Source organism: Hibiscus syriacus, unplaced genomic scaffold (genome assembly GCF_006381635.1).
Source record: "Hibiscus syriacus cultivar Baekdansim isolate YM2019G1 unplaced genomic scaffold, ASM638163v2 tig00004198_pilon, whole genome shotgun sequence".
Lineage (NCBI taxonomy): Eukaryota > Viridiplantae > Streptophyta > Magnoliopsida > Malvales > Malvaceae > Hibiscus > Hibiscus syriacus.
The window spans coordinates 230098-257868 of record NW_024062005.1 but is presented as its reverse complement, the minus strand read 5'-3'; the positions used below and the strand labels follow the sequence as shown (position 1 = coordinate 257868).

General features: G+C 33.8%; 1 protein-coding gene and 3 pseudogenes across 3 annotated transcripts; all 4 read right to left on the bottom strand.

Moving 5' to 3' along the window:
* Positions 1-2258: 2258 nt before the first annotated feature.
* LOC120192110 lies at positions 2259-4288 on the bottom strand (annotated as a pseudogene).
* A 14421-nt stretch (positions 4289-18709) lies between these two features.
* Positions 18710-20220, bottom strand: LOC120192087 (ethylene-responsive transcription factor RAP2-3-like). Of its 3 annotated transcripts, XM_039194951.1 has the most exons (3): positions 19945-20219; positions 19084-19468; positions 18710-19038 (listed from the first exon to the last, which is right to left on the bottom strand). In XM_039194951.1, exons 1-3 carry the CDS (start codon positions 20147-20149, stop codon positions 18870-18872), a joined length of 759 nt encoding a protein of 252 aa, XP_039050882.1. In that variant the 5' UTR covers positions 20150-20219; the 3' UTR covers positions 18710-18869. The 3 variants fall into 3 exon arrangements, with proteins under 3 accessions (XP_039050882.1, XP_039050877.1, XP_039050872.1); XM_039194946.1 differs by having other exon boundaries at positions 18710-19470; positions 19950-20220; XM_039194941.1 differs by having other exon boundaries at positions 18710-19468; positions 19945-20217.
* Positions 20221-22367: 2147 nt separating this feature from the next.
* Positions 22368-24500, bottom strand: LOC120192024 (annotated as a pseudogene).
* Positions 24501-25697: 1197 nt separating this feature from the next.
* Positions 25698-27612, bottom strand: LOC120192014 (annotated as a pseudogene).
* Positions 27613-27771: the final 159 nt, after the last annotated feature.

Below are 27771 nucleotides of genomic sequence, written 5' to 3'. Positions count from 1 at the left end.
ATGTTGCTTGTACGTACATGTATGTGTGTATATAATAAGATGGAAGCTACAGCTCATCGATGGTATAATTTCAACCATGAAAAATTCAATGCCAGTTAATGGAAACAAACAAAATGGGGCCTAACTTGGCTTTGGCCACATCCTTTTATATGCATCAACAACGTGGGATTTACTCTCACCATCCGAGCTTGGATTCTCTTTCGGAGCACATCAAATTACATAAAAAAGCAAAACAAGCATTTATTTATTATAATCCAACTCCAAATTTAACTCGATTGGTTCATATAAACTAACTTACTCCATCACTTTTTCCTCTGTCTAAATTGTTCCTAAAGGTGCGGCCATTATGTGGGTTCTTGAATATCCTTTTCGTCCCAACTTGGCCCAGCAATTTTGTTCCCCTCACGGTGTGTGCTGCTTGAATATCAATGGTTTAAGATATTGATATCAAATAATTGATTGTGCACGTCTTTAGGATCATTACGAGTGAAAATATACGATTGAGATTAACAGTAGAAAATGAGAATATATTCACTAAAAAATAAAAGTATAATCTCAGTCGTCTATTTTTTCTTATCAAACGATATTAAAAACGTATAAAACTTAAAATTTTTATATTACGTAAGTAGATTATATATATAGGGTTAGGATCCACTTACACAAAGTAAGTCAATCTCGATCATCTATTTTCACTCATCAAACGATCATAAATATGTGTAAAACTTAAAGAGTTTTACATTATGTAACTGGATATTGTCCCATATATATATATATATATATAGTCAATTTCAAAAACGATTAGGACCATTAAAATTAAGACACCAAGTAGAAATAAAATAAGAAAAATAGTTGTAATATTTGGAAAAAAAATTAAACATTCTTTGTCTGAAAATGATACTTTACTTAACATGAGAGGCAGCCTTGTCTTGACTCCTCAAAGAATTCTTTAAGCTGTAGGAAGTTTGAACAACTATTTTAAAATATTCCATCCCAGACAGCTAATATATGAAAATGGCATTAACAAAAAAATATTCACAGTTGGTCAAACCATTTGAATTAAAGATCGATAATTTAGAACCATCGAGTGATGTTATTGGTTAAAAAGAGTATTGTTATCTTTTAAAGCCTCGCGTTCGAGAAGCTTTATACGTTATTAATGGTTAAAAAAATTATAATTGGATACTATCTTATAATAACTCTATATTATTAAGAAAATCGATAATTTTGATATTTTATAATCGGATAATAATATGACATTTTTAAAATTGATCATGGAAGCAATCATTACTCTAAACAAAATAAATAAATGAAGATGATGTGTGAATTTGGACCTCAAGAAGAGCTTGGAAGCAAATATCCAACCAAATCTTATATTGTTATGCAGTCCAATCGAATTTTATTTATTTATTTTATTTTTCATATGAATAGTGGATAGTATAATAATATTGTTGGACCAACATCATGAACATGACACGTTGGGTTTTCTTTTTGATATTAAAATTGTTCCAACTATAATGTTCAAACCTTAAGCACATATCAAATTCCAAATTGTAACATTTGCCAAACGACAAGACCAGTGACCACGTTTCATTAGTCCCATTAAGAAAAAAGAGAAAAAAAATATCCTCCACAAATATTTCACAAATTTTTAGTCCGTATAATTTAAATTCGAATTGCATACAATTTATACAAAAATTTTACATCAAGTTATATATTCTAATATTCCGTTATACCCGCAATCACAATATATATATAACGTTTGCAGATGATTTTTGTCTGTAGAATATTTGCTTGGACACTAATACGGTTAGGCCTACAGAAAAAGGAATGGACAATGTTCCCAGGTTGTCCACCATGCAGCTGTTTTGTAACTTTTGTCCGTGGATGAGTTCAGTGTGACACTGTTATAAAGTAAAAACAACCTTGTGTTTGGTTTCGACTCGATAGGAACTCAAGACTGTCTCTGGATTGTTAAGTTAGGCTCGAGCTTGAAACTGAGTTTCTAATCTCCAGTTATGCTCGAACTTCTTACAACTTGAACTCAAGTAGATAATGTCCCTAAATCTAATCATGGACAGTGAATTCGAAGCTTGCTGGAGATAAGCATATAGTTTGATAATCCAAATCTATGAATAACATTCCTGTATCTAACACTGAATCCGGATAACATTCGAAGTTTCGAGTACCTTCCATAAATGTAAGGGTTGGGATAGAGAGGATAGGCCAACAAAAAATGTGTCATAATTGGACAAGAGACCAATAAAACAACTCAAAAAACATCTCCATTTCATAAAACAGCTTGTTTTTCCAAAATTCTGTAATTTGTAACTAAAATTTTTAACATAAATGAAAATCAAGTTTTGGAAACTAACTACTACATAGAAAACAAAACAGATTGACATACAAAGTTTATCGATCTTCACAAATTCATTCACTTGTTCGTCTTCACCTACTTAACCCCTCTGCAAAATAAAGAGAAATCCGAATTGGAGATGTTGAAAGACATACAATAGCAAAGCAGCAATAATATAATGCATCTTACTCAGCCTGTTGGTTTCCCGGCACAGGTGCGGGTGCTGCCTTTGCAACAGGTTCCTGTAAGATGAAAAAATACCAGGATTCAGTCACAAAGAACCAACTACAACTAGAAGCATCCAAAACAAAATACGAAGAGGGTGGTATAAAACTCATGAAGTGTTGGGTGGCAAAGTTAGTACTTGACAACAAAATATAGCTTAGCAAGTGAATGCTTCCAAATTTGGAAAACATTGTTCTTTCTCTAAGGTAACTTTTTATTCAACATAGATCAATTGCGAAAGTTAGCAACAAATGAATCAAAACACATGTTTATGTTACCTTTGCAAGGTGTTCCTCCCTTCTGGCCAACTTTCTCTCCCTGCTAGCCTTGTTCTTAGCACGCTTGGCCTCAAACTGGTCAGAGAGTGTCTTCTCTCTTGCTTTTTCAGCCTTGGACCTGTGAAAACTTTCCATCAAGACACACTTGTTCTTAAACACATTACCTTAGACCTTCATGTACATGTCATGGTACATGTGCTTATCGATCTTCTTGGATTCCCTGTACTTACGAAGCAAACGCCTCAGAACATGCATTCTCCTCATCCAAAGGACCTTTGTCGGCAACCTTGCCTCTTGGGTACCCTTCCTCTTACCTGAAAGTATTTAATAGACATTGTTATATCTTGCAAATGCACAACTTTGAGGAACAATAGAACACTAATCATGTATCAAACACTCTGACTACAAGTTATCAAACTTAGAGTAATCATATACCATATCCAGAGTAGCGGCCCTTTCTCTTGGCCTCCTTCATCCTACGTGCACGAGATAAAACCATCCTTCACCAGTTTCCTAACGTTCTTCCCTGCAACCAGTGATCAAATTATCAACATACATTCCAGTTGGAAGAAAACCAGCTTGATCTAAGCATAACCGAATGAAAAAGCCCTGAAGCTGCTCCACAACAAGATAGAACACAATCCCCAACTATCCAAAATGGTATCCCGGTTCAATTTAAGATTCATCAGTGCACAAATGAGACTTATTCTCATAAGCTACTCAAATTCAGCTCAGCCATTGCTAGAGCCAGCTCAAACTATCATGCAAGACAAATTCTAGAATTCAAATGATCGACTCGAGTAACTCAGAAGCCTAAGTGAGATTTTTTAGATATATATTGATTGATTGTAAATCACTATCAAAACTAATGACATTATAAAAGCATAGGGATCAAAGGACTAAATCCCAAATTTGAGCATAGCAGAGGGACCAAAACCAGGATTTGACCATTACACCTAAAACTTTGTTACTAATTAAAAAATACAGAAACCAATTCTATCAGTTTCTATCATGAGTTTTCAAAGAAGCCAAACAAGCACTCAACAGTAATAGATGAACAGTAACATCGAGGATCTACATACCAAAAGCATATTGAAATGAAGGATTTGGATTGCAAATTCACAAAAAAATTGAATCGAGGACAATAAACTGGAGAGGGAGGAGCATACTGGAGCTGGCCATGGAGATCTCATTGATGTCATTAGGATCAAACCAGACCTTGCCACGGCCGCACTTGAGAACGCTAGCGGTGAGCCGCTTCTGGAGCTTCAGAGACACCATCGATGTTCCCCCCTTTTTTCTCTCTTCTCCTTCTCCCTCGCTTTCGTGTCCGAGTTTAAAAAAACTCGAGGGTTTTGGGGAAGAAATTGTGGAGGCGGCTTTTATTACGACAAAGGAAAAAATTAGGGTTAGGGTTTTTGGGTGTTTGAAAATAATCAAAATTGGGGATTGGCCCAATTAATTAGCTGCTGGATAATAATTTGGGCTTTTCTTAGAATCAGCCCAAAATAGATATAAATCCAATATTTTGTGAAATATCTCATTAGCTATTTATTTCAGTTTCATACAATTTCGAATTTAAATTTGGTAATCGAATATTTTTCATCTTAATCTAAACTTTTAAAATTACCAAAAGATAAAATATTTTAAAAAATATTTAAAATATAGAGTTTGTATTGATTTTATTACTTAACTTTAAAACGGTATTATTTAATCACTGAGCTTTAGTTTTGGCTTCAATACAAGTATTGAATCGTTAAATCATTAATTACGTGATAATTTGATTGTTTTATTTCTTGTGAACTCTAATCGTGTGCTGATTTTGTCATTAAACTTTCAGAGTATTTTATTTTAGACACTAAACTTTAGTTTACATATTATTTTGGTCAATGTAGACAATTATCAACTCCTTCAGCCAACACTATTGGTCAAGTATCATCTGTCCCTAATCGTAATTCACGACAATATTAATACTAAAATGTTCAGATTTCACTCATCTTTCTTCTTATTAGATTGGGTTTTCTTGAAACACACTCAAAGTCGATGAAAACTCATCTAAATGATTGATATTCTAATACTCAGATCTTCTATGAAGACGGTTCGATGATGCTAGTCTTGGATATATTATTTATTTTATTGAAAGAATGTTTCTCACCATTCAAGTTTTTGAACAAACACCCTTAACTCCTCATATTTGAGAAAATCCTCAAAGTCAATTTTTTTTTAATTTTGTGGGTTGTAAAGAAATTTTAAAAAAATCTAAACCAACAAAATAGTAAAGGATGATGAAATTAGTTCATCGATGTTTAGGGTAATCGTAAAAGATGTTGAAAAATGATGATTTTTGACAACATATAAAAATGAGCGAAAAAAATCTTATTTTAGTGAAGACGTTGATATAAAATGAAAGAATAATTCTGAACTTCCACATCAACGCCCAACAGCAGCAAATTGCCCCATCATCCAATTGTTCACGGGTTAGTATCTCAATGCTTATATCGGAGCTAAAACTAAAATTTAGTGTCAAAATTGAAACATTTTAAAATTCAATGATAAAATCAATTCAAACTCTAAAGTTTAGTGATATTTAAGTTCGTTTATCAAATAATTAATCATTTGAATATACTTAAAATAATTGCATTAAACCCTATGTCTCTTCTTTTAAACATAAAAATACAAGTTGGCATTAGTTATAATTGAAGTAGGATTCAATTTGAGAGCAAATTCTTTAGACAAAATCTCATAGTGATTAATATTATTATCATTATTATAATGTGTCATCTTCAAGAAAAGAATGGTGAACCAAATCCCAGTATTGTGCAATGAACATATATAATTATACTATTTTATTTTTTCCTTTGCAAGTTGGATTTTACTCTTTATTGGAGAAAGAATAATGAAACCTTCAAGTGGCATTCCCAGGTTGCTTTCGGGGCCCCATCCCATGAAATCAAGTTGTGCCCAATTAAGTCCCCAAAAGTATAGCTTGTACTCATCCATTTTGATTTGATGATCTCTATTTTTATATGTATAATTAAATATTTAAGTTTAGAAAATTAATTAATAAGCTCATTTTATCGATAGAAATCATCTTTGATTGTCACAATACTAATATGATATGATGGTTCATGTGAGTGATGAAATAACAAATAAGTTCAATTAACTCGAAGTTTACGAGTTTAATTGATTTTTAGAGAAATTATGTGTTTAGTACTTAAACTATCAGTTTTGGTCCGTTTTAGTACTTAAACTATCAGTTTTGGAAAAATTAAAAGTTAAGGAACTAAAAAAGACCAAAACTGATAGTTTAAGTACTAAATGCATAATTTACCTTTGACTTTTTCATAAAATCAAACATATGGATACTTATCACATATGGATAATTATCACATGTATAACTTAGACATGCGTTAAAAAATAGGGTAAAGAACGCAAATGGTCCTCCGTCTATAGTATACTATTTTATAAAAGTTTTGTAACTTTTAATAGTCGATGGACTCAACAAAGCAATACTCCATAGTCGAATGACCATTTTGTAACTTTTAATAGTCGAGGGATTTAATAAAATAATACCCTGTAATAAGAGACTATTTGCATTCTTTACCCTAAAAATATAATAAAACTTTGGAGGGTTAATTATATTTAACAAATTAGATTCAAAGTATCCATGTAATAACTATAAAATATACTCTAAATATATTTTACGTCATTTTTAATAGTCAAGGATGATTAAATAATGTTTTCTTAATCGTTGATAATGTGTATATACACCCTACAGACGTAGTTATTGGAACTTAAGCCATACATTAACCTAACTTATATTTTCAATCATGTATGATTGTACATTTGTTTACAAATAAAGACAAACATTGAGGGATTATTATTGAAATTTGGATTGTTTCGAAAAATATAAAATATTTAGTTATTCAAAGCTTCCATGACGCACCATTAGATTTGGTTCGTGCATCTCCCCTATGAGCCCCCAATTTTAAATTGCTTTCCCACCTATAAATTCTCAATCCACTATTTGTCTGTTGTCACGATGATGGAAAATTCATGTTATTTCGTACTGATTAAATTGTAAATTTATATTGTTCGTTTACTTAAATTGAGTAAAAATATGTGTAGATTCTTTTTAGATTTATTCTAAAAGGACATGTCTAGAATTATTTTAAACTAAATTATGCTTATATCATAAATTTCTTTAGACCACTTCTAAAAAGTTAATATATTTAAGAGGGGCTGTAATATTCTTTATGGAATCGTTGATCAAGGTGACATTAGAATACAAATACAGATTCGATAGATTTTAATCTAATTTTGTTTTAAGAGGTCATTTTAAAAATTTAAATTCGATTTGGGTCAAATTTTTAGATGATAAGATGAATTCGGGTTTATAGTTTAAAATATTCCCTCTATCTATTTTAATTAAATTCTTATATTATTGAATGAAAATGGGAATTATGTATATATTTATATTGGATCTGTTTAGATGTAAATTTTATCTTAAAAATAAATTGAGTTTTAGGTTGGATGGATCTTCACACTCAAATGAAATTAATTTCAAGTAAAAGTAATATTTTTTTTTGGGTCGAATTAACCAAAATCTCGACCCATACCTACGTAAGACATGAAGGATATTTTTGAGAGCAAATGAAATCAATTACTTAGGTTATGAAGAATAAAAGAGTTTAGAAAACATGTTGAAATTGGGAAACTCCATTTTATAGGCGATAGAAGCGAAAGATGATTATAAGATATTATTTTTCTACAATTTTTTTTAATTATTGATAATACGTACATATCATGCAAAAGTAATTGTTTGAACCTAAAATCTCAAAGAAAAATAATATTTTTTTTACACATTACGACCACTATGTTTTTAATTATTTATCTATTATGAGTAGGGATGGTAAATGGGCGGAACATGTGCAAATACATCTTTTTCCATCTCCATATCCATTTAATATTTTTGTATGCATCACATACTCACGATCCATGACGGATAAAATTTTTAAATACACACCCACCCATATAATGACATTCTCAAATTCAGCAACGAAACCATTGAGGGCTAAAGGTGGGCACTTGTCCACCCTGAAATCTGAATTTTCTTTGATTAGTCACATATTTTATTGATGGTGTACACTCAAAAATTTTATTGTGCCCGTCCTGAAATCTAATTTTTCTTCGATTAGTCACCTATTTTATTGATGGTGGCCAACCACACACACACACATCTAAAAAATATTTCAGGATAACCATAACCCATATGTACCTGCCTGTACCCATCAATACCCGCCTAACATCAACCTCACAGATTAAAAATTTGAGAATTTAAAAAACTAATTCTAAAGATTAAGAATTTTAGACAGGAGAAACAACCGTCATCGATTCTAAAAATGTTTATACTCTAACATTTAGTTAAATTACAAGTCATGTCTTATAAAATATTAATGTTTACATAATAGTTTATGAAATTATACATAAAATTTATAATGGTTCAAGATTTATGCGGTGGATACTAAGTGGACGAACGGATGTGGGGTGAGGGATACAGGGAGGATAATGTCTCAAACCCATCACCTACCGAATACCCATGTTGGGTAAGACTTTTTACATCCACAACTGCCCACTGCTAACCAAACGTATACTCATTTCCATTCCAATTTGTAAACACCCATTTTTTGTCGGGTCTCAGAAAAAAATATTTTATTATTATTATTATTATTATTATTGTTAATTAATTACAATTACATTTTTCAGACCATTACAAGTTCAAAGGCCCAGACAACATACAAGCCCAACAATCAAGACCCAAACAGCTCAGCTGAAGCCCGACCTGTTTATAGATAACAAACCTAGACCCGAACCGACCTAGCAACCCAGGATGCGACTAGACCCGGCTCACCTAGGATTTTATCAAAACCCTAGGTAGCTTCTGCCGCTGTCGCCTGCTGCTGCTGCCACCTCCGACCGTTTCTGACGCCGCCGTCTGCACCCAAGTTAACCAATCCATCAAACAATTGCAAATCACTAATTAAGCCAAGGAAATCCCATAAAATATTAAGAAGTAAATCATAATTAAAATCCCGAGGGGATTTATAGGGATGATATCAACGCATGCAAGGGGAGATAAAAGAATGAGAGAAAACCAATCGAAGGGGAGAACCAATCGAAGGGGAGAACCATTCGAAAAGAAGGAAAAACAAACAGAGAATCATTCGGGGGTTTTCAAAGAAAAACGAGAGAGAGAAAGGAAAAAGAGAGAAAGAGATAGTGAACTGAGAGAAAAAAGCAAGAGGATTCGAGGGCTTTGAGAGAAAAAACACAGAGATATTCGAAACCCAACCAAGAGAAAAAAAAAACAAAAAAACCTACCTCTCATTCGAACCCATTCGAACCAAACACCGAACAAAGAAAATAGAGAGTGAGAAAGAACATATATGGATTCGAAGTAAGGGGAAGTCCAAAAGCCACCGTTTTTTTTTAAAATTTTTCGAGAGGTAAAAGCCTAGATCTAGGGTTTTAAGGGCTTTTTTTTAGGATAAACGAGGTTGGGTTTCGGTTTGAGGTGGAAGAGAGGAATGATTTAAGGTCGGTTGTTTTTTTTCGATCGTCGTGGGCCCTGCCATGGGGCACCTCCGGCTGCCGTGACCTTTCTCTCTTCCAATGAGAAAGTTGATAGATTTCTGATACTCTCTCTCTTCTCTCGTTTGAAAGGCAAACATATGAGGAATATGGTTTGTTTTAACCTTGGATTGTTAAATATATATATAACGCGAAACGACGCTGTTTTGCCAAAGACCCTCAGCGTATTTACATGCTAGGGGTAAATAGCTATTTAGGCCCCTGTTACCTTGTATCATTTTATTTCAGACATTTAATGAAGTTTTACTTTGTTTGATTTTGAGCACTTATGTTTTATTATTTATGTTTTAGTCCTGTCATTATATGTTTTATTATTTTTTGTAAATATTTGACTTTAGTTACAATGTTTATAATTATTTCGTTTTAGTCACTAGTTGTATGGGTTGTGTATTTTTGCTAATATTCGAATTTGAGCCCTTATATTTTCAATCTTATTTTTTAGTCACTGATTCTATGTAGTGTATAATCTTTGTTGTTGTTCGAATTTGGCCACCATATTTACAAATATTTTATTTTATTCACTGTTTGGGCATTTGGTTTAATTATCATTTAGTCCTTCATGTTTTTGGTTTAAATTATTTTAGTCCATAAATATTATTTAGGGGTTATTTTCATTTATGGTGCCTATATTTATTTCAAATTGAGAGAATTATTAATTTGGTCCTCGCTTTTGCTCGAGTTCCAATTTAATTATTCGAATCTTAAAATTAATTTAGGTTAATATTATAGCCTCTATTTTTAGTTAGATTTCAATCTAGTCCTTTTAATTTAGGGAATAATTCGAGTTGGCCCTCGCCTAAATGCTCGAGGAACCATCTCGATTATTCGATTCAATAATTAATAAAAATCAAATAGGATTAATATTAGAGCCTACGTTTTTAGATTTGAGCCCTTAGGTTCTTAATTTTTCATAATTTGACATGTTAAGTTAGAAAAAAGCCTTAATTTACTTAGTTTAATTAGGATGAATACATTTTTTCTGATTGCATTTTATTTTTAACTCTAAGGAATTAATAGTATATCTCCTGCAATCATGTTCCAGGCGTAACTACTGGTAATTCCTGAAATAGGTCGACATCTTTTTCAAAGCCTGCATCATGATTTTCTAAAAACAAGGCAATATTAGGTTATTAGGCACAATAGATGATCTCCTACATTTACGCTTAGGAGCGAATGTTTTCGATCTTAATAAACGAATATCTTTTTCAACTTTGCATCTATAATGATTTTCAAATTAAATAAAGATCGAACTCAAAATTTCTGATTTTAAATATAGGTTAATCAACTAGGTACCAATTTTTAGGAGCTTGTGGGGATGCTAATCCTTCCCCACGCGTAACCGACTCTCGAACCTGATTTTTGGATTTTCGCAAACCTTAAAACTTGGTATTTTGATAAAAATGAAATGTTTTATTAAAATCACCCGGTTTTTATGGTGTCCCAATCGCACCTTAAATGATTGGTGGCGACTCCTCACATTTCAAAACCCTTTTCAAAGAGAAAACCCGAGTCAGTATCGATCTTCCCCCCCCCCCCGGGCGAAAAACGGTGTCGACAGCTTGGCGACTCCACTGGGGACTTTTGTTTTTTTAAACAAATTGAGAGTTGAGCCACGAGCTGGGTACACTATATTTAGGATTTTGAAAAATTACGAGTTCGATCTTATTTAATTTACTGTTCATTATGTTATTTCAAAAAGAAAAACAGATTTCTCTCTGGTTAATGCTTACACTTTTGTGGAATTATTTAAGATTGTTGCATATCATAGCTCTAACCCGGTTTACCTAAGAAGGGAGAAACGTCACACCTCACAAGGAGCATTGGCTTCCTTGTGTGGGTCTGATAAAGTATATCTGGAAAGCAACTTAAGTTGCCCATCCAGATATCAAATCCGAGGTACGCTTTTAGTGGTGTGATCCCCTGAGCTGGACCCGATTCGCAAGTCTGTAATGGGCCAGAATCGGGGGGAGGGGGCAACCTTAGCAGGTTGTAAAGATGGTTTGAGAACCTTTGCTAGAACCCCAACCACATATAGAGAATTTAGTAAGTCTACCCCGTTAGAGACATGTGGATAGCCTAGGAGAACTAGAACGCATGCGGTTAGGACTACTATTAATTTTCTTCGTATGTTTTTTTCTTCAGTATCAACTTTAAGTCGAATTTAATTATTTCTTCTAAGATTACATTTTTTTGACTAATCATTTCAACTAACTTGATTCTTTTTGTCTTGTTTATACTAACATTAATTTCTTTTTGTCTGGTCTTGTTGCATTTTTGCATGAACATGACATATCATTCAAAGGTATTGATCCCTAAATAACTGATCGTTTAGAAGGTTCTTGAATAACAATGCCACAATAATGCCTTTCGCTGGGATCAGAATAATTTCGAAGATGTTATACGTAGATCGAGCAACGCCAAGAGAGAGTCTACCTACTAAGGAGAAAAACTAGACATATACCTGTTGACGTAACAAGTTGGACTCGAGACGATTCAATGCTGAAGCCAACAATTGAAGATCACGAACTAGCTCGAAAAGTTTATGAAAGTAAGAGATGAAGTATAAGCTTTGAAGACGATGCGGTACCTAGATGCTTATAGAAGCTAGACAACTTACAGATGAACTAGATTTTCATTCCCCAGTGTATCGAGACATTATCAGTTTTTTGAGAATTTTTCTAGGAACAATTATTTTGGGATCAATTCCTTGTTGCATTTGCATCTCGCATTTTGCACTCCCATTTTTGCATCTTTGCATTTGCACGTGCATCTTTGCATCTTTGTATTAGTTTATATACATTGTACATTACATTATATACATTGAATCTCAGCGGATCCCGAGAATAACTCGTGGAGAGTTTTGTGATAAAAGTTTTGAGGTAAGATGAAGTCACCCCATTCGTAACAAAAAATGTTTGAGAGCTATGGACACAATGTTAGCACCATCTGAAGATCAAGGCACCTTACTGAGAATTGTGAGGTATTGAAGCGCAGGGTTCAGAATTTAATTTATTCTGGGCCATGGACATTCAAAGAATGACGGGACATTCTGATGTAAACCGAGAAAAATCATTACAACCACTACAAACTTTTAATGCACTCGCATAATGTCTTGTTTGAACTTGTTTTTCTTTTCCCGCGTTTACATGTTTGTAAGTCACTTGACTTTAGAAAATTTTAAATAAAATGCTTCCTTATGAGGAAATGAGCAGTGAGCAAATTTTTAATCTTGAAATTCCTTGAATATCATCATAATTAAAAGCTCTTTAATAATTGAGGTTGTAAATCTTTAACAAATGACAAGATTGAACCCCAGCAAAATAAGGACCCCTTGATCCTACTCTAGAGTATACATCATAACTACCCTTCTTTTATAAGGACCTAGCTAGTTTTCTCTTCACATGAAGAAGCAATCAAAGGACTTGGCATTCAGGTATGTGTTAGGAGCGGGACAAAATGGGGCATCTGGCACATGAAATAGCAAAGTTGATTAGTTTCTACTTCTGTTGATGATGTTCAATGATGATCATGATATTCACAGATGGAATGGTCGAGTAGGTGAATCTAGTTTAGGTTAGTTGCTTGGAAATTGAACTCTAACGATGAGATTCTCCGACCTTCAACAAACACCGGGACTATAACAGGTTCTCATTGACAAGATTAAGAAATGAAATTCGTATACCCAAAATATATATATATATACAATAAAGCTGAGCTATTCTGCTAAAGCAATTAGTTATAGAGGAAACTCGGAAGCCCTGACTTTATGAATAGATTGCATTCAAACTATGACATTGATCGGGTACTTGGCAATTCGATGTTTTCTCTATTGTGATTGTCAGGTCAAAGACTTTGTGACGACATGAATCCTTCAGCTAGCCAAAAAAAGGCAATTATAATATATATATGTACAATAAAGCTAACTTCAGCTAGCCAAACAATGGCAAATTAAATCTAATTTACTAAATAAGGAGTTTCTGTGAATATGGACTAAGGGAGTTGAGGAACACCTGTTATAGTCAACTTCACACAAGCATTCAGAAATCTCATTTTTAGACCGATATTTCTACACTGCCTTTGCTAGAGGAGTCTATGAAGCTTGAACAAATAGAAGATTTCAGAGAATTGAAACATAAGTGTTCTAAAGAGTCTAGCAATTAACTATGCTAGTTGCGACATTTTGTCCGCCTCCGATCAAAATGCCAAGACAAGAAAGAGGGGCATGCTATGATCTTCACGATGACCAAATTGATGAAGTAAACCTTAGAATTTAGGTAGCCAACCTCAAAACCAACCTTTCGATCTTGATATTTGTCAAAGATTTGCAGCTATCAAAGATTAAAAGAGCAATTGATTCTTTTGATATCTAATGAACTCTTGTTTTATAATTTGTCTTAATTGTGAAACTTAGAAGGAGTCAATATTTTTTTTTCAAAATTCTTTTTGATATTTTTTCAAAATTTTGAAAATTCAAAAGAAGAAGAAAGACATTTTTCAAACAAGATAAGTTCCTGGAAGAATCTTGGAATTCAACGAATATCCCTCCGAAGCTCAAGATCGAAGCCGAGACAAGGGAAGCCAAATTTTTGGGGCAAAATTTGATGGGCCAAGGAAAATAAATTGTCTCAGGTCGAGGTTTACAAAAGTAAACCCTGGTGGAAATGAAGACAACTAAATCAGGGATAAAATGAAGACTGCTCACGCAACCATTCCCCTCACAGATCAAGAAAACATACATCAACACATACATACATGACACATGAAATTTGCATATTTGCATTCATCATCATGTGCAATAAAGACTTTGATTTTGCCTCTCTTGAGGACAAATTCAATGATTCATCAAATAAAATACAAACTTCATCATGACACCTTTAAGCATCCAAGATAGGCAGTCATAAATACATCATTTCGATCTTTCAGGAAATAAAAGCTCGAAAATGACCAGATGTCTTCAACCTGAGAAAACAATACCATCCATAATTTTGACTTCCTGAAGTCAACAATCAGATCTTTCGAAGATATTTCCTCAAACATGCAGGAATGGACAATCTATAATCCTTTGAGATCGCCTCTCTCAAAACAAACTTCATCTCGTTTGAGACATTTTCCCAAAAGTTTGAAATATTTAAAACAAAATTGATCTCACATGAGATAATTTTCCTAATAACAAATTTTGTCTCACTGGAGACAATTTTCCTTAAAACAAAATTAATCTCACTTGAGATTATTTTCTCTAAAAAACAAATTTTGTCTCCCTTGAGACAGTTTCTCTTGAAACAAAGTTTTGTCACTTTTGAGACAGTTTCTCTTGAAACAAAATCTTTGAATCTGTTTCCCTTGAAACAAATTTTGTCTCTCTTGAGACATTTTCCCTTGAAACAAAATCTTAGAATCCGTTTCCCTTGAAACAAATTTCGTCTCCCTTGAGACAATTTCTCTTGAAACAAAGTTTTGTCTCTCTTGAAATAGTTTCCCTTGAAACAAAATCTTTGAATCTGTTTCCCTTTAGACAAATTTCATCTCCCTTGGGACAGTTTCTCTTGAAACACCAATCTTTGAATCAGTTTTCCTTGAAACAAATTTTGTCTCCCTTGAGACAGTTTCTCTTGAAACACAAATCTTTGAGATCGTTTCCCTTGAAATGAATTTTGTCTCTCTTGAGACAGTTTCCCTTGAAACACCAACCTTTGAGATTTTTTCCCTTAGAACATGTTTTGTCTCTCTTGAGACGGTTTCTCTTGAAACCATCATACCCCTTAGACGGCCATAACTCTTTATCACGTATAAGCAGTGTCGTCCCCCAACAACAAACATATCAAATTTCCAAAACAAGAAAAAGAGAACCGAACAAAAACTGATTGTTTTTCGTCTTTGCCCTATTCTTTTTAACACAAGAATGTGCAAAGAGGGGCAGCTTTAAACACTCATTTTTTGTCCAGGTCTCGAAAAAAATATTAATTATTATTATTATTATTATTGTTATTAACTAATCACAATTACATTTTTAACAAGACCTCAACAGCTCAGCTGAAGCCCAACCCGTTTACAGATAACAAACCCAGACCAAAACCGACCCAGCAACTCAGGATCTAACCCGACCCGACTCACCTAGGGTTTCATCATAACCATAGGTAGCTCATACTGCCGCCGCCTACTGCTGCTGCCATCTCCGATCGTTTTTGCCGCCGTCGCCTGCACCTAAGTCAACCAATCCATCAATCAGTGACAAATCACTAATCAAGCCAAAGAAATCCCATAAAAATAATAAGAAGCAAATCACAATCAAAATCCTGAGGGGATTTATGGGGATTATATCAACGCATGCAAGGGGAGATAAAAGGATAGAGAAAACTAATCGAAGGGGAGAACTATTTGAAAAGAAAAAAACAAAGAATCATTCAACGATTTTCAAAGAAAAATGAGAGAGAGAAAAGAAAAAGAGAGAAAGAGAGAGTGAACCGAGAGAAAAATCAAGAGGATTCAAGGGATTTGAGAGAAAAAACACCTAGATATTCGAAACCCAACCAAGAGAAAAAAACCAAAAAAACCTACCTCCCATTCTAACACATCTGAACAAAGAAAATAGAGAGTGAGAAAGAACATACCTAGATTCAAAGCAAGGGAGAGTCCAAAAGCCGCCGTTTTTTTAAAATTTCTCGAGAGGTAAAAGCCTAGATCTAGGGCTTTAAGGGCTTTTTTAGGATAAACGGTTGGGTTTCGGTTTGAGGTGGAAGAGATGAATAGTTTGGGGTCGGTTGTTTTTTTACGACCGCCGTGGGTTGCCATGGGGTAACTCTGGCCGCCATGACCTTTCTCTCTTCCCATGAGAGAGTTGAGAGATTTCTGATTCTCTCTCTCTTCTCTCGTTTGGAAGGAAAACAAATAAGGAATATGGCTTGTTTTAGCCTTGGATTGTTAAATATATATATATATAACGCGAAACGATGTCGTTTTGCCAAGGACCTTCAGCGTATTTTCATGCTAGGGGTTAATAGCTATTTAGGCCCCTGTTACCTTGTATTGTTTTATTTCAAACATTTAATGAAGTTTTACTTTGTTTGATTTCGAACACTTATGTTTCATTATTTATGTTTTAGTCCTGTCATTATATCTTTTATTATTTTTTGTAAATATCTGACTTTAGTTACAATGTTTATAATTATTTCATTTTAGTCTCTGGTTGCATGGGTTGTGTATTTTTGCTAATATTCGAATTTGAGCCCTTATCTTTTCATTCTTATTTTTAGTTATTGATTCTATGTAGTGTATAATCTTTGTTGTTATTTGAATTATGCCACCATATTTGCAAATATTTTATTTTAGTCACAGTTTGGGCATTTTGTTTAATTATAATTTAGTCCTTCATGTTTCTGGTTTAAATTATTTTAGTCCTTACATATAGGTCCTTTCAGTTTCTATTAATACCAGTTTTGGCCCTTAAATTTTTAAATATATTTATTTGGTTATTTATATTTTGATTTATAAATTTTTATTGTTCTATTTTAGTCCCTTAAATGCTTATTTTTGGTATTTAATTTTATCTTTGTATTTCTATTTTATAAATTCTGTCCTTTAATTTCATTACTTTAATTTACTATTTTTATTATCTATTTTTACCTTTCATTTTTCTGGTACTTTAATTTTAGTCCTTTTATATTTTAATTGTCTTTAATATTCGAATCCTTTTAATTTAATACTTGATGGATCACCTTTTTTTAGAATTAGTCCATAATCTTTTAATTATTCAATTCCTATTTAGTCATTAAATTAAGAGAATTATTAATTTGGTCCTCGCTTCTGCTCGAAGTTGCAATTTAATTATTCGAATCTTAAAATTAATTTAGGTTAACATTATAGCCTCTATTTTTAGTTAGATTTCAATTTAGTCTTTTTAATTTAGGGAATAATTAGAGTTGGCCCTTGCCTAAATGCTCGAGGAACTATCTCGATTATTCGATTCAATAATTAATAAAAAATCAAATAGGATTAATATTAGAGCCTACGTTTTTAGATTTGAGCCCTCAGGTTCTTAATTTTTCATAATTTGACACCTTAAGTTAGAAAAAAGCCTTAATTTACTTTTAGTTTAATTAGGATGAATAAATTTTGTCTGATTGAATTTTATTTTTAACTCTAAGGAATTAATAGTATATCTCTTGCAATCATGCTCCAGGAGTGACTACTGGTAATTCTCAAAATAGATCGACATCCTTTTCAAAGATTGCATCATAATTTTCAAAAAACAAGGCAATATTCGGTTATTAGGCACAATAGCTAATCTCCCGCATTTACGCTTGGGAGCGAATGCTATCAGTCTCAATAAACGAATATCCTTTTCAACTTTGCATCTATAATGATTTTCAAATTAAATAAAGATCGAACTCAAAATTTCCGATTTTAAATATAGGGTAATCAACTAGGTACCAATGTTTGTGCGCTTGTGGGGATGCTAATCCTTTCCCATGCGTAACCGACTCTCGAACCTGATTTCTGAATTTTCGTAGACCTTAAAACTTGGTATTTTGATAAAAATAAACTGTTTTTATTAAAATCACCCGATTTTTATGGTGTCCCAATCGCACCTTAAATGATTGGTGTTGACTCTTCACATTTCGAAATCCTTTTTAAAGAGAAAACTTCCGAGTCTATATTAGTCTTTCTCCGTCTGGACGAAAAATAATGTCGACACAATTGAAACAAATATGATGTAAATATTTCACGAAATTGTATCTGACTGCCTCCTTAATAATGCGATGGAACGTGCAATTTTATTGTAAAGGTCATATATCAAAGACCAAACAAGAAAAGAGACAAACAATTGATTGCTTTGCTTTTCGTGTCTTGTCGGTATCGTTGAAACTCGAAAAAGAAAGAGCATCGAGCAACTTGCGAATCACTTGTTTTTCCTCTTGGTGCATGCATGCTCTTTGTTTTGGGTTACATCTTTTACTTTTCCTATGCCAAAACCATATTCAACCATTATTTTGTCCTTATTTTCTTGAAAACATCCATTTATATTGTATACAACACATTAATTTTATCTAACAATATACATATTAGATGAATCTAGATAAATAATCATAATTAATGAATCAATTACAAACACCTTTATTCTCGTGTATATATATTAATGCATTGATTCAAACATGACTTATAAACACAAATATTGTCATTATATTTTTCTTATTAACATTCAGAAACTCATAAACACACATATTAACATTCAGAAACTCATAAACACGCATACATACGTATATATAGATAGTATAACGAAATTATAAAAACTGTAATTAACACATAAACATTGATTAACGATAAACAGTATTATCATTATATTTTTCTTAGTACTGATAAACAAGCTAGTGCTGTAGCTGATACTGTGTCACGAGGTCATCAAGCGTCCAAAGCTCCATTGAGTCAGTCTCACTCCCACCGTTTCCACTCAGCTGAGTCGTAGTGATCTCATTGTCATGTTCTAAACCAAGGAAACATTCCAAACTCGAGATTTGCTCTTTCAGCTCCAACTCACTCTCCTCCACGAAAGCCGGCCTATAAACTTCATTTCCATACCCTAAACCCATATGATAAGGTGGTGGTGGTGAGTCTGTGGTTCTCTCGAAACCCGGTTGAGTGAACTCAGGACCCATATACCTTTTCTTAGCAGGTGGCTGAGTGAGGGCTGGTGGAGCTTCTTCTTCGGCTTGAGCTTGAGGGAAGTTGAGCTTGGCTTTGTCACCACGAATGCGCTTAGCGGCTTCATCGTAGGCTCGAGCCGCTTCTTCGGCTGTGTTATAGGTACCGAGCCAAACTCGGACGCCTTTATGAGGGTCTCTAATCTCAGCTGCCCATTTACCCCATGGCCTTTGCCTGATTCCCCTGTAAACGCTCTTCCTAGTTCGCTGAGTCTTCTCAGCTTTTTCTTTGACTCGGCCTGTCTTCTGAGTCATCTCGCTTTGCTCTACTCAGTAATCACCCCAAAGAAAATCAAATTTTTAATCAATTCTTTTTTCATGCATGAACTTGAGGCTGAAACATTGTAGCTTATGCTCAACAAAAGGGTCTAATTGTGAAATGACCCCTTTACAAAAATTGCGAAATTTGTACCTTTCCTTTATTTGTTCATGATCTAGTCCTTATATTTCACAATCATTGATAAAAACATGAACTGAGATGGTTGATTTTTGTTAACCTGCACTGTATACACTGTAGTTTTTGCTAATTCTTTGTAGATTAATCTTTGAATTATGATTTAATGGAAAGGTTTAATAAGTAAAAGACTAATACCAACCAAATTCTAACAACTCAAAGTAAAGGGATGGAAATCATAATTAAGCCTTTTTATGTTTTGCTCAGCTTCAAAGTTCATGCAAGAACAAGAACAAAACACAGACACAACATTTTTTTTGCAAGAAAACCCAGAAGAAAAAACCAGACCTTTGTTGTTTAGTTGATTGTCTTTAGGATCGATCCACTTGTTGTTGCTGGTGCAGTGAGGGTGATGGTTGAAAGGGTTTTTGCCATTGTTGTCCAAACCTAGGAGGTCGGAGAAGAAGTCAAGTTCAGACCAAAGGTCATCGGCAGTCACATGCCGGCCATGATTCACGGCAACGAAATCGGAAATAATTGCACCTCCACACATTTTTTTGGTGGGTTTGTCTTAAAACTAAAGTTTCAACTCAAAAGCAGATGCTTTTGGGGTCTGTGATTTATAGAGTTTACGGTTATACTGCAAAGCTATCAACGAAAGAAACCGACAAATTATATATATATTAAAAACAAATATGAAATATACGAAAAAGTTAAACATATATATATATAAACAATTAATTTTAATATTTTTTAACTTGTATCTTATATTGGTTATCAATTTTTTTTATTAAACTGAGATAAATACAAATAATATTTGTTTAAATATAACTTTCAACTATTTAAGATTGAACACTTATATCTTTAGCATTCATAGCACTCAAACCTGAGACATCAAAAAATAATTACAATTCATTTACTATCGAGATTATTTAATATATATTTTCATGTTCGATCGACGATATTGATTTTAATATTTCTATCATCTTCTTAAAAGTATTCAAATAAAAAGTATTTTACATATGTATATTGTTATCATTTTATTAAACGGAACTTATAAATAAATAAATAATGCACCTTGGGTGGGGTATACGATAATCACGTGGCAGTCAGTGATTGGGAGAGGAAATGAGGGGGCTCCGCTTCGTGTAACGCAAGTCACATCACAATAGGTCCAAAATATAACGGCCCGTGTGAGAGTCATTCGATGAGGGACGTTGTCTAATGACCCTAAATTTCCCATTTATTTACATTCTTACCATATTTATTTATTTAAACTTATCTTAAATTTATTTTTAAAACAGAAAAACATATATAATTATCCTAAATCATAGTAATGAAGTTTCAATTTTAAGATTTTAAATTTAAATCCAGTTATATTTAAATTATATTTAAATTTTCTTTCAATTAAGATTATGACTATTTGATTTTTTTTGGGGTACATAGATTATGACAATTTGATATAAAAAGATAGAAACACGTATAAAACTAAAAGAATAAAAATAAAAACGTGATTACAAACCTTAACCGTTTGATTATTAATTTATTTGGATACATTTTAGTACCCAACCGTTAAAAACTTAAAGCATTTAGTACATAAACTATCAATTTTGGTTCACTTTTTTTCTTCATAAGTTAACATTAAATTTTAATCGGGATACTAAAATAAAACATAAACTAAATTTAGATATGATTTTGAAAAAAATTCAAAGTTTAAATATAAAATGAATTACAATTGATAATTTAAGTACTAAACGAATAATTTACCCTAAAAGTTTTTATTTCGTGTAAAATAAACTTACGCGTTGGCATATGAAGTTTTTATTTTTATTTATTAAAAGTTAATCATTGTTTAAAAAAGTAATAGCTTGATAACAGCGGGAAATAAGAATTTTTTCAGTTACATGAAAGGAAGAATAAGAACAATATTTGATAGGTCTGCCTGATTCCACTGCAAATAAAAGCATTTGGGAAGGCAAGAATCTGGGAGCCAGCCCATGGATTAGGGTTTTACCAGGTTTTGATCTAAGAGATGTGGCCAAATGGACTAAAATACAATCGAATTCATAACCGAAATATATCTGAATTGAGACAACTGAGCTACTAGGGTTTTCAGGTTCAATCGGCATACCTAGTCCGTCGAGTCGATAAACAGTTATTATTCATCCTCGAACTCGAGTCGAATATGTTACCGACTTATGGTTCGATCGATCAATCCTATTGTGGTTTTTCCCATCATGAAAATGTAGGTTCTCAACATGACCATTTGACCATTTTGTCAAAGCAATAAAAAAACACAACTAATCTACATTATCCAAACTCACCATTTCTTCTAAAGAATCCGTACATAGATATATACTCTATCCGATACTTCATGGTACGTATAACATTCTATTTATTTTTTTGAAGAGGGAATTAAATTCAACCAATGGCATCAAGGATTACATCGTTCTTAATACATTCAGGCTCATCCAAATAAAACCAGCTCGGATTATTGCTCGACAAGGCCCAGTGGGCAAGATTATGAGCAACCCTATTTGCATCCCTTCAAACGCAAAGGAACCAGCAGTTTATAGACGCTCTCTAGACTGATTTTACGGCAACAAACGGCAACAATATCGACAAAACAAGCATTGGGAAACAGATTCATCACCATCAAACAAGATATATGTGAAAAACCTTCATCTCAACTGACAACATACGGATGGGAAGATGTTGATGGTGATGGTGGTGGTGACCGGTTGTTCCTTTCCGTAGTCTCAAAAAGATTATCAACTGCGACCTCGAATTCTGCTGTTAGATGGCTGAATCAGACCTGTGTATTGTGGCCTATGGATGACTTTCTCATGAACAAACAAATCACCGGATAATCAATCCACAAAAGAAGTAGAAGGATCAAAATTTGTAGAACATAAAGGGAATTCAGCAGAAATAAGGGCTGAATTTACGAAATAATGTTGTGAGAAAAAAAAATTCACGAGATAACGCGTTCCAACAATTAATTGTTGAGATAGGGTGTTTGCTACAGTTCGAATATAGGTCGCCAGATGGTCTGGGCGACCAATGAAGGTCGCCAGGTGGTCTGGGCGACCAATGCTGTTTCACAAGTGTTCTCATCTTAGTCAAACACTAATTGTTTGGGTTAAATGCAAATTTGGTCCTCACAACTTTACACTCTCATACGCGTGTTTTAATATTTAAGGGATAATAGCATTTTCGATCCCCTATGCTTTGTAATCTATTTGTTTAATCATTTAGTGACATTTTTAATGTTTTGTTTCAGGCATGTATATTTTAATAATTATATTTTAGTCACTAGTTGTTTATTCTGTCAAGTTTGTGTATGCTTCATTTTGATCATAATATTTTTAGTTATTTCATTTTAATCACTGATTTCATGTGTTTTATATATTTTCCTTAATTTTCAAAATTGGCCATGAAATTTGTAAACATGTTATTTTAGCCACTGTTTAGTATTTATGTTTAATTATAATTTAGTCATACATGTTTCTTGTTTATCCTATTTTAGTATGTATTTATTTTTCCCTACCAACGATATTATTTTGCAAATTTTTCCAATATAAAATAAAACTAAATAAAACTAAAAAATAGTGAAAAATACTCGAAATAAATAAACGTAGAACAAATAAAAATTATTGAATACAAAACAAGATATCCCAATAATCAATTTTAAAATAAATACATACTAAAATAGGATAAACAAAAAACATGTATGACTAAATTATAATTGTTTGTGACTAAAATAAATACATGTATGAGAGTGCAAAGTTATGAGGACCAAATTTGCATTTAACCCAAACAATTATTGTTAACACTACATTTTCCCAAACTCAAATGGCATGGCTGGCGACTTTCATTGGTCGCCCAGACCACCCGGAGACCTTCATTAGTCGCCTAGATCACCCGGCGACCTTCATTTCGACCTGTAGCAAACACCTTATCTCAATAATTAATTGTTGGAACGCGTTATCTCGTAAATTTTTTTTTCTCACAACATTATCTCGTAAATTCAACCCAGAAATAAGCAAGCAAACCATCAAGCTTTAAACCCTCGAATTCGGAAAACTACCCACCTCCGTAATCTTTGTTCGAAACATTACGAATCGGGCAAAACCCAGAGTACACGAGGAAATCCTATACACTAGCTGAGTGTCAACGAGAAACAAAATCCCAATTGTATGAAAAGGATTGATTATTACTTTAAAACCCTAAACCCTGAAACAGCTAAAGAAAACACTATACAACCCTGAAAATCAATGTTAATTCTTACTTTTAACAAAAACCGTAAACCCCTACCAAATGAAATTACCTTTAAGTTTATAAGACAACTCCTCAGAAATCAAAGCGCACAGTATACCTCGTAGTACAAACAGAGTACATTCTCTTCTTCGCTTCCTCTTCACCGCAACATAAAAAAAAAAGCAAAAATAAGAAAACCCAATTCTCAAATTTAAACCCCCCCCCAAAAAAAAAATTCATGAAATTTAAAGGAGTTTAGTTAACCTGCCGACAACAGAAGCAAGGGTTTTGACATAAGCATCGATCATTTCTTCTTCGGAAGGGTTTGGGTCTTCCGTGAACTCTAAAACAATAAGCCAATGCTCATAATCACAGCCGTCGAGAAGGATCGTTTCCTTTGGCGGTCGGTTGCTCCAGTTCGGAGATTGATCGTTCAAGGGAGAGTACCCGGATCCGGATGTCCTGGTTTGGGTCAGGATCTTGAGTGGTTCGGGGATAAAAACTGGGGAGTTTTTGAGGAGAACAAATGTGAAGCGAGAACGAGAAGAGAGAGAAGAAGAGGAAGAAGAAAGAGGGGAAGAAGGAGAAGAGAGGGCGCTGCTTATGAGGGTTGATAAAGAGCGTCGGGCATTGATGGAAGCCATTTTCGAAACGCCGGTTCTCTCTCGGTAAGCTTCGTTTCTTCGAGGCTACTCCCAACTGAGGCCGATATCCTATGCGAAATATTTTGGCTTAACTCCAATATAGGTGTCCAATTATTCATCTCTTCTTATTTAAGTGTTTAACATTTTTTATCTTTCAAAATAGATATTTAAAGTTGTATTGTGCTCTCATTTTAAGGTGGGATTATTAACGTACGTAAGAATATTTGTCATCAATGAATGCACAGTATGTGACCTAACTTTCATATCAATTAGGTTTTGGGTCGAGTGAAGTCCTCTTAAATCTAGATCACATTATGACATCTAGTATAAATGGAGAAGTTTAATTTTAACATCAAATTCAAATAGATTAAAAGTTCGATCCACAATCATTACCAAGTGTGGCCCCATCTTCTTAGTCTATCCCTAATAAAAAATAAGGTAAAATACATATTTCGTTACCCAACTGTTTTTTATATCATAGATATTATTATGTTTTGGTTATCCACCATTTAAAAATTAATAATGATGTTAACGTGTCACCATAAAATAATACCACATCATCATTAAGAAAAAAATATCATATCATCAGTTTGTTTATTTTTAACTATGAGTGATTAAAATATAATCAAAACGTAATGTTATATATGATTTTATAAGAATAATTAAAGAATAAATATGAAATTATAACAATAATTGAATGACTTAACACATAGTTTATTAAAAATACATCTAGACAAGTAATATATACACTTTTAGAAGATGCGGCTTAATTACCTACAATAATTAAATAAAAAAGATGTTACTAAAATGAAAAAGAAATTTAAGATTCAACAAGTAAGATACTATTAACCAATCTTATTCAAACTTTTGTTTTTTTTCCAAAAACTTTCTATCAATTGACAAAAGTTATTTAAAAGAATAAACTTTTTTTTTGTATTTACAAAAAATAGCTAATTAGAGCCTCAAAATCTTAAAAAATTTGAGGATATTATAATAAATCTGTATATTTTTTCAGTGTCGTAACAATAACTATACCAATCGGACTAAAACGCTATCGAAGATTATATGTTTTCAATGCGTCCTAAGCCTAACTCAATTGGTTAACATGTACTTCCACTTTTTTATGATATTGTACACTGCATCCACTGCCTTCTATCTCAGGAAAAACATTGAGATTTTGAATGCCACGCGCCACCGCTAACTGCACGGCGGAGGGCTTTGTTTCCCGGCGTAGGTGACTTTGGCGTTGGTGCAGTTAGAACTGAATGGCCGATGATCATTTGGCAGTCCTGAGTACTCCAAGTTCACATTCTTTATCTCCACGCCACTGCAAGGATTTACTTTACTGCAAAGCAATTGTACTGCAATTTTGCTCACCGAAGTTCCCCTGATGTTTTCGAAGAGAACGTCGCTAATGCTCACTCTCGACGACTAATAGCGACGGAAAAACCGGATTCGAAGAGCTAAATTTAGTTTAGGGTTCACAGGGAAAATTTTGATGTTTGTTCAATGCTTGGGATGGAAGAAAGCTTTGAATTACCTGAGCAATGGCCCTGTTTCCGTATTCTTGGTCTATGATAATCGGGTTTGCTACGTTATCCATGATCAGATCCTTGAAAAAGATGTTTGATGCTTTACTCGGCGAGTCGGTTTTTATATGTTTTGATTCGAGCTCCGTTCGTTGTCCCTTTTAGAGTGCTGTTCGTCACGGATATCTGGCTAACGTCCGCCTCGTCGTCGTAATGGCCTAGACTACCGATGCTGTCGAAGACGGATTAGCGGAACGTTTCATGTTTGAGCTCGTGGAAACGAAAAGGGAAATGTAAATTTATGTACCTGAAACCATGTCCGGGTCCGCACGTTAAATTCTTGATGCTGATTTCGCTGGTTCCGTGGATTATTGAGACGCAGTCGTCGCCAGTGGCAATGACGCTTTCGGTTATTTCTATCTTGTTGGATTTGCTAATGTGGATGCCATCGGTGTTGGGACTATTTCCGGGGGCTTCGATGTTAACGTTGGAAATCTTAACGTTTGAGCTAACGGTGACAAAAATATGAAACCCTTTTGCATCGACGGACTTTATCCCATGGATGATCGTATCATTCACCCTGACGAACTTCATATTCTGCATTTCGATTTAATGAACCAAAGATTTGTTAACAATTCTTCGTTCTATGTTATCTAATATTATGGTGGCGATTCGAAGCTTACCGCGGGCAACCGTTCGCATTTCGATTTATGGGCACAGTCGTTGTACTTCCACGCTAAAGCTCCTTGTCCGTGGAACGAACCATCACCGGTTAGAATCAATCCGTTCTTCAATGCTTGAAACGTGATCCAATCCGTCGCATCGGCTCCGCCCGTGAAATACGACATGTCGGATTGCGCTTTCACCATCCCGTTGGCTTGAACGATTAGGGGAGACGGATTGAAGCAGGGGCCTGAAAATAAGACCGGACCTATTAAGAAGTCCCCTTTAGGGATAACCATCATTGCATCCCCACGGAAATTGCATGCAGCTTTGAAGGTCCTAATGAAATTCTGCACCAAATCACAAACTCAATCAAACACCCCCACCATGAACATACACATGGAACAATGAAAGAAGAGCCTAAAACCAAAACATACAATCGAACTATCCGTCTTTCCGTCGGCTTTCGCACCGTAATCTAACACATTAAAACTCTTGACGTCGGAGCCTACTTTACCAACACCAGCATCTTTAGTTTTGTTTGAAGCATCGCCTGCTTCATCAGCACCAACATCTTTAGTTTTATTCGAAGCACCGCCTGCTTCATCAGCACCAACATCTTTATTTTTATTTGAAGCATCGTCTGCTTTATCAGCATCAACATCTTTAGTTTTTTTATCAGCATCGCCTGCTTTATCAGCATCAACATCTTTAGTGTTTTTTGAAGTATCGCCTACTTTATCGACATCAACATCTTTATTTTTACTTGGATCTTTGGTTTTATTTGATTTTTTAGATTTTCTTGAACTGCCGCCTTCATCGCCCTCATCGAATGGACGTCCACCGTCGCAGCCGTCGCAAAGCACTAAGAACAAGAGAAGAACGGCTGTTATTTGAGCTCTAGTGACGAATGCCATCGATGTCACCCAAACTGGGCTTCAAATTTCTGTCCTTTTTTTAAATAGAAAAAGTTTAAAGGACTCAAATGGAGAGACTTAAAGAAAGAGATTTATTGGTGGAAAGCTTTGATTGATTCTTTATAATATTTTAGCCATTCAAGAAGAGGAACTCTTGCCTCA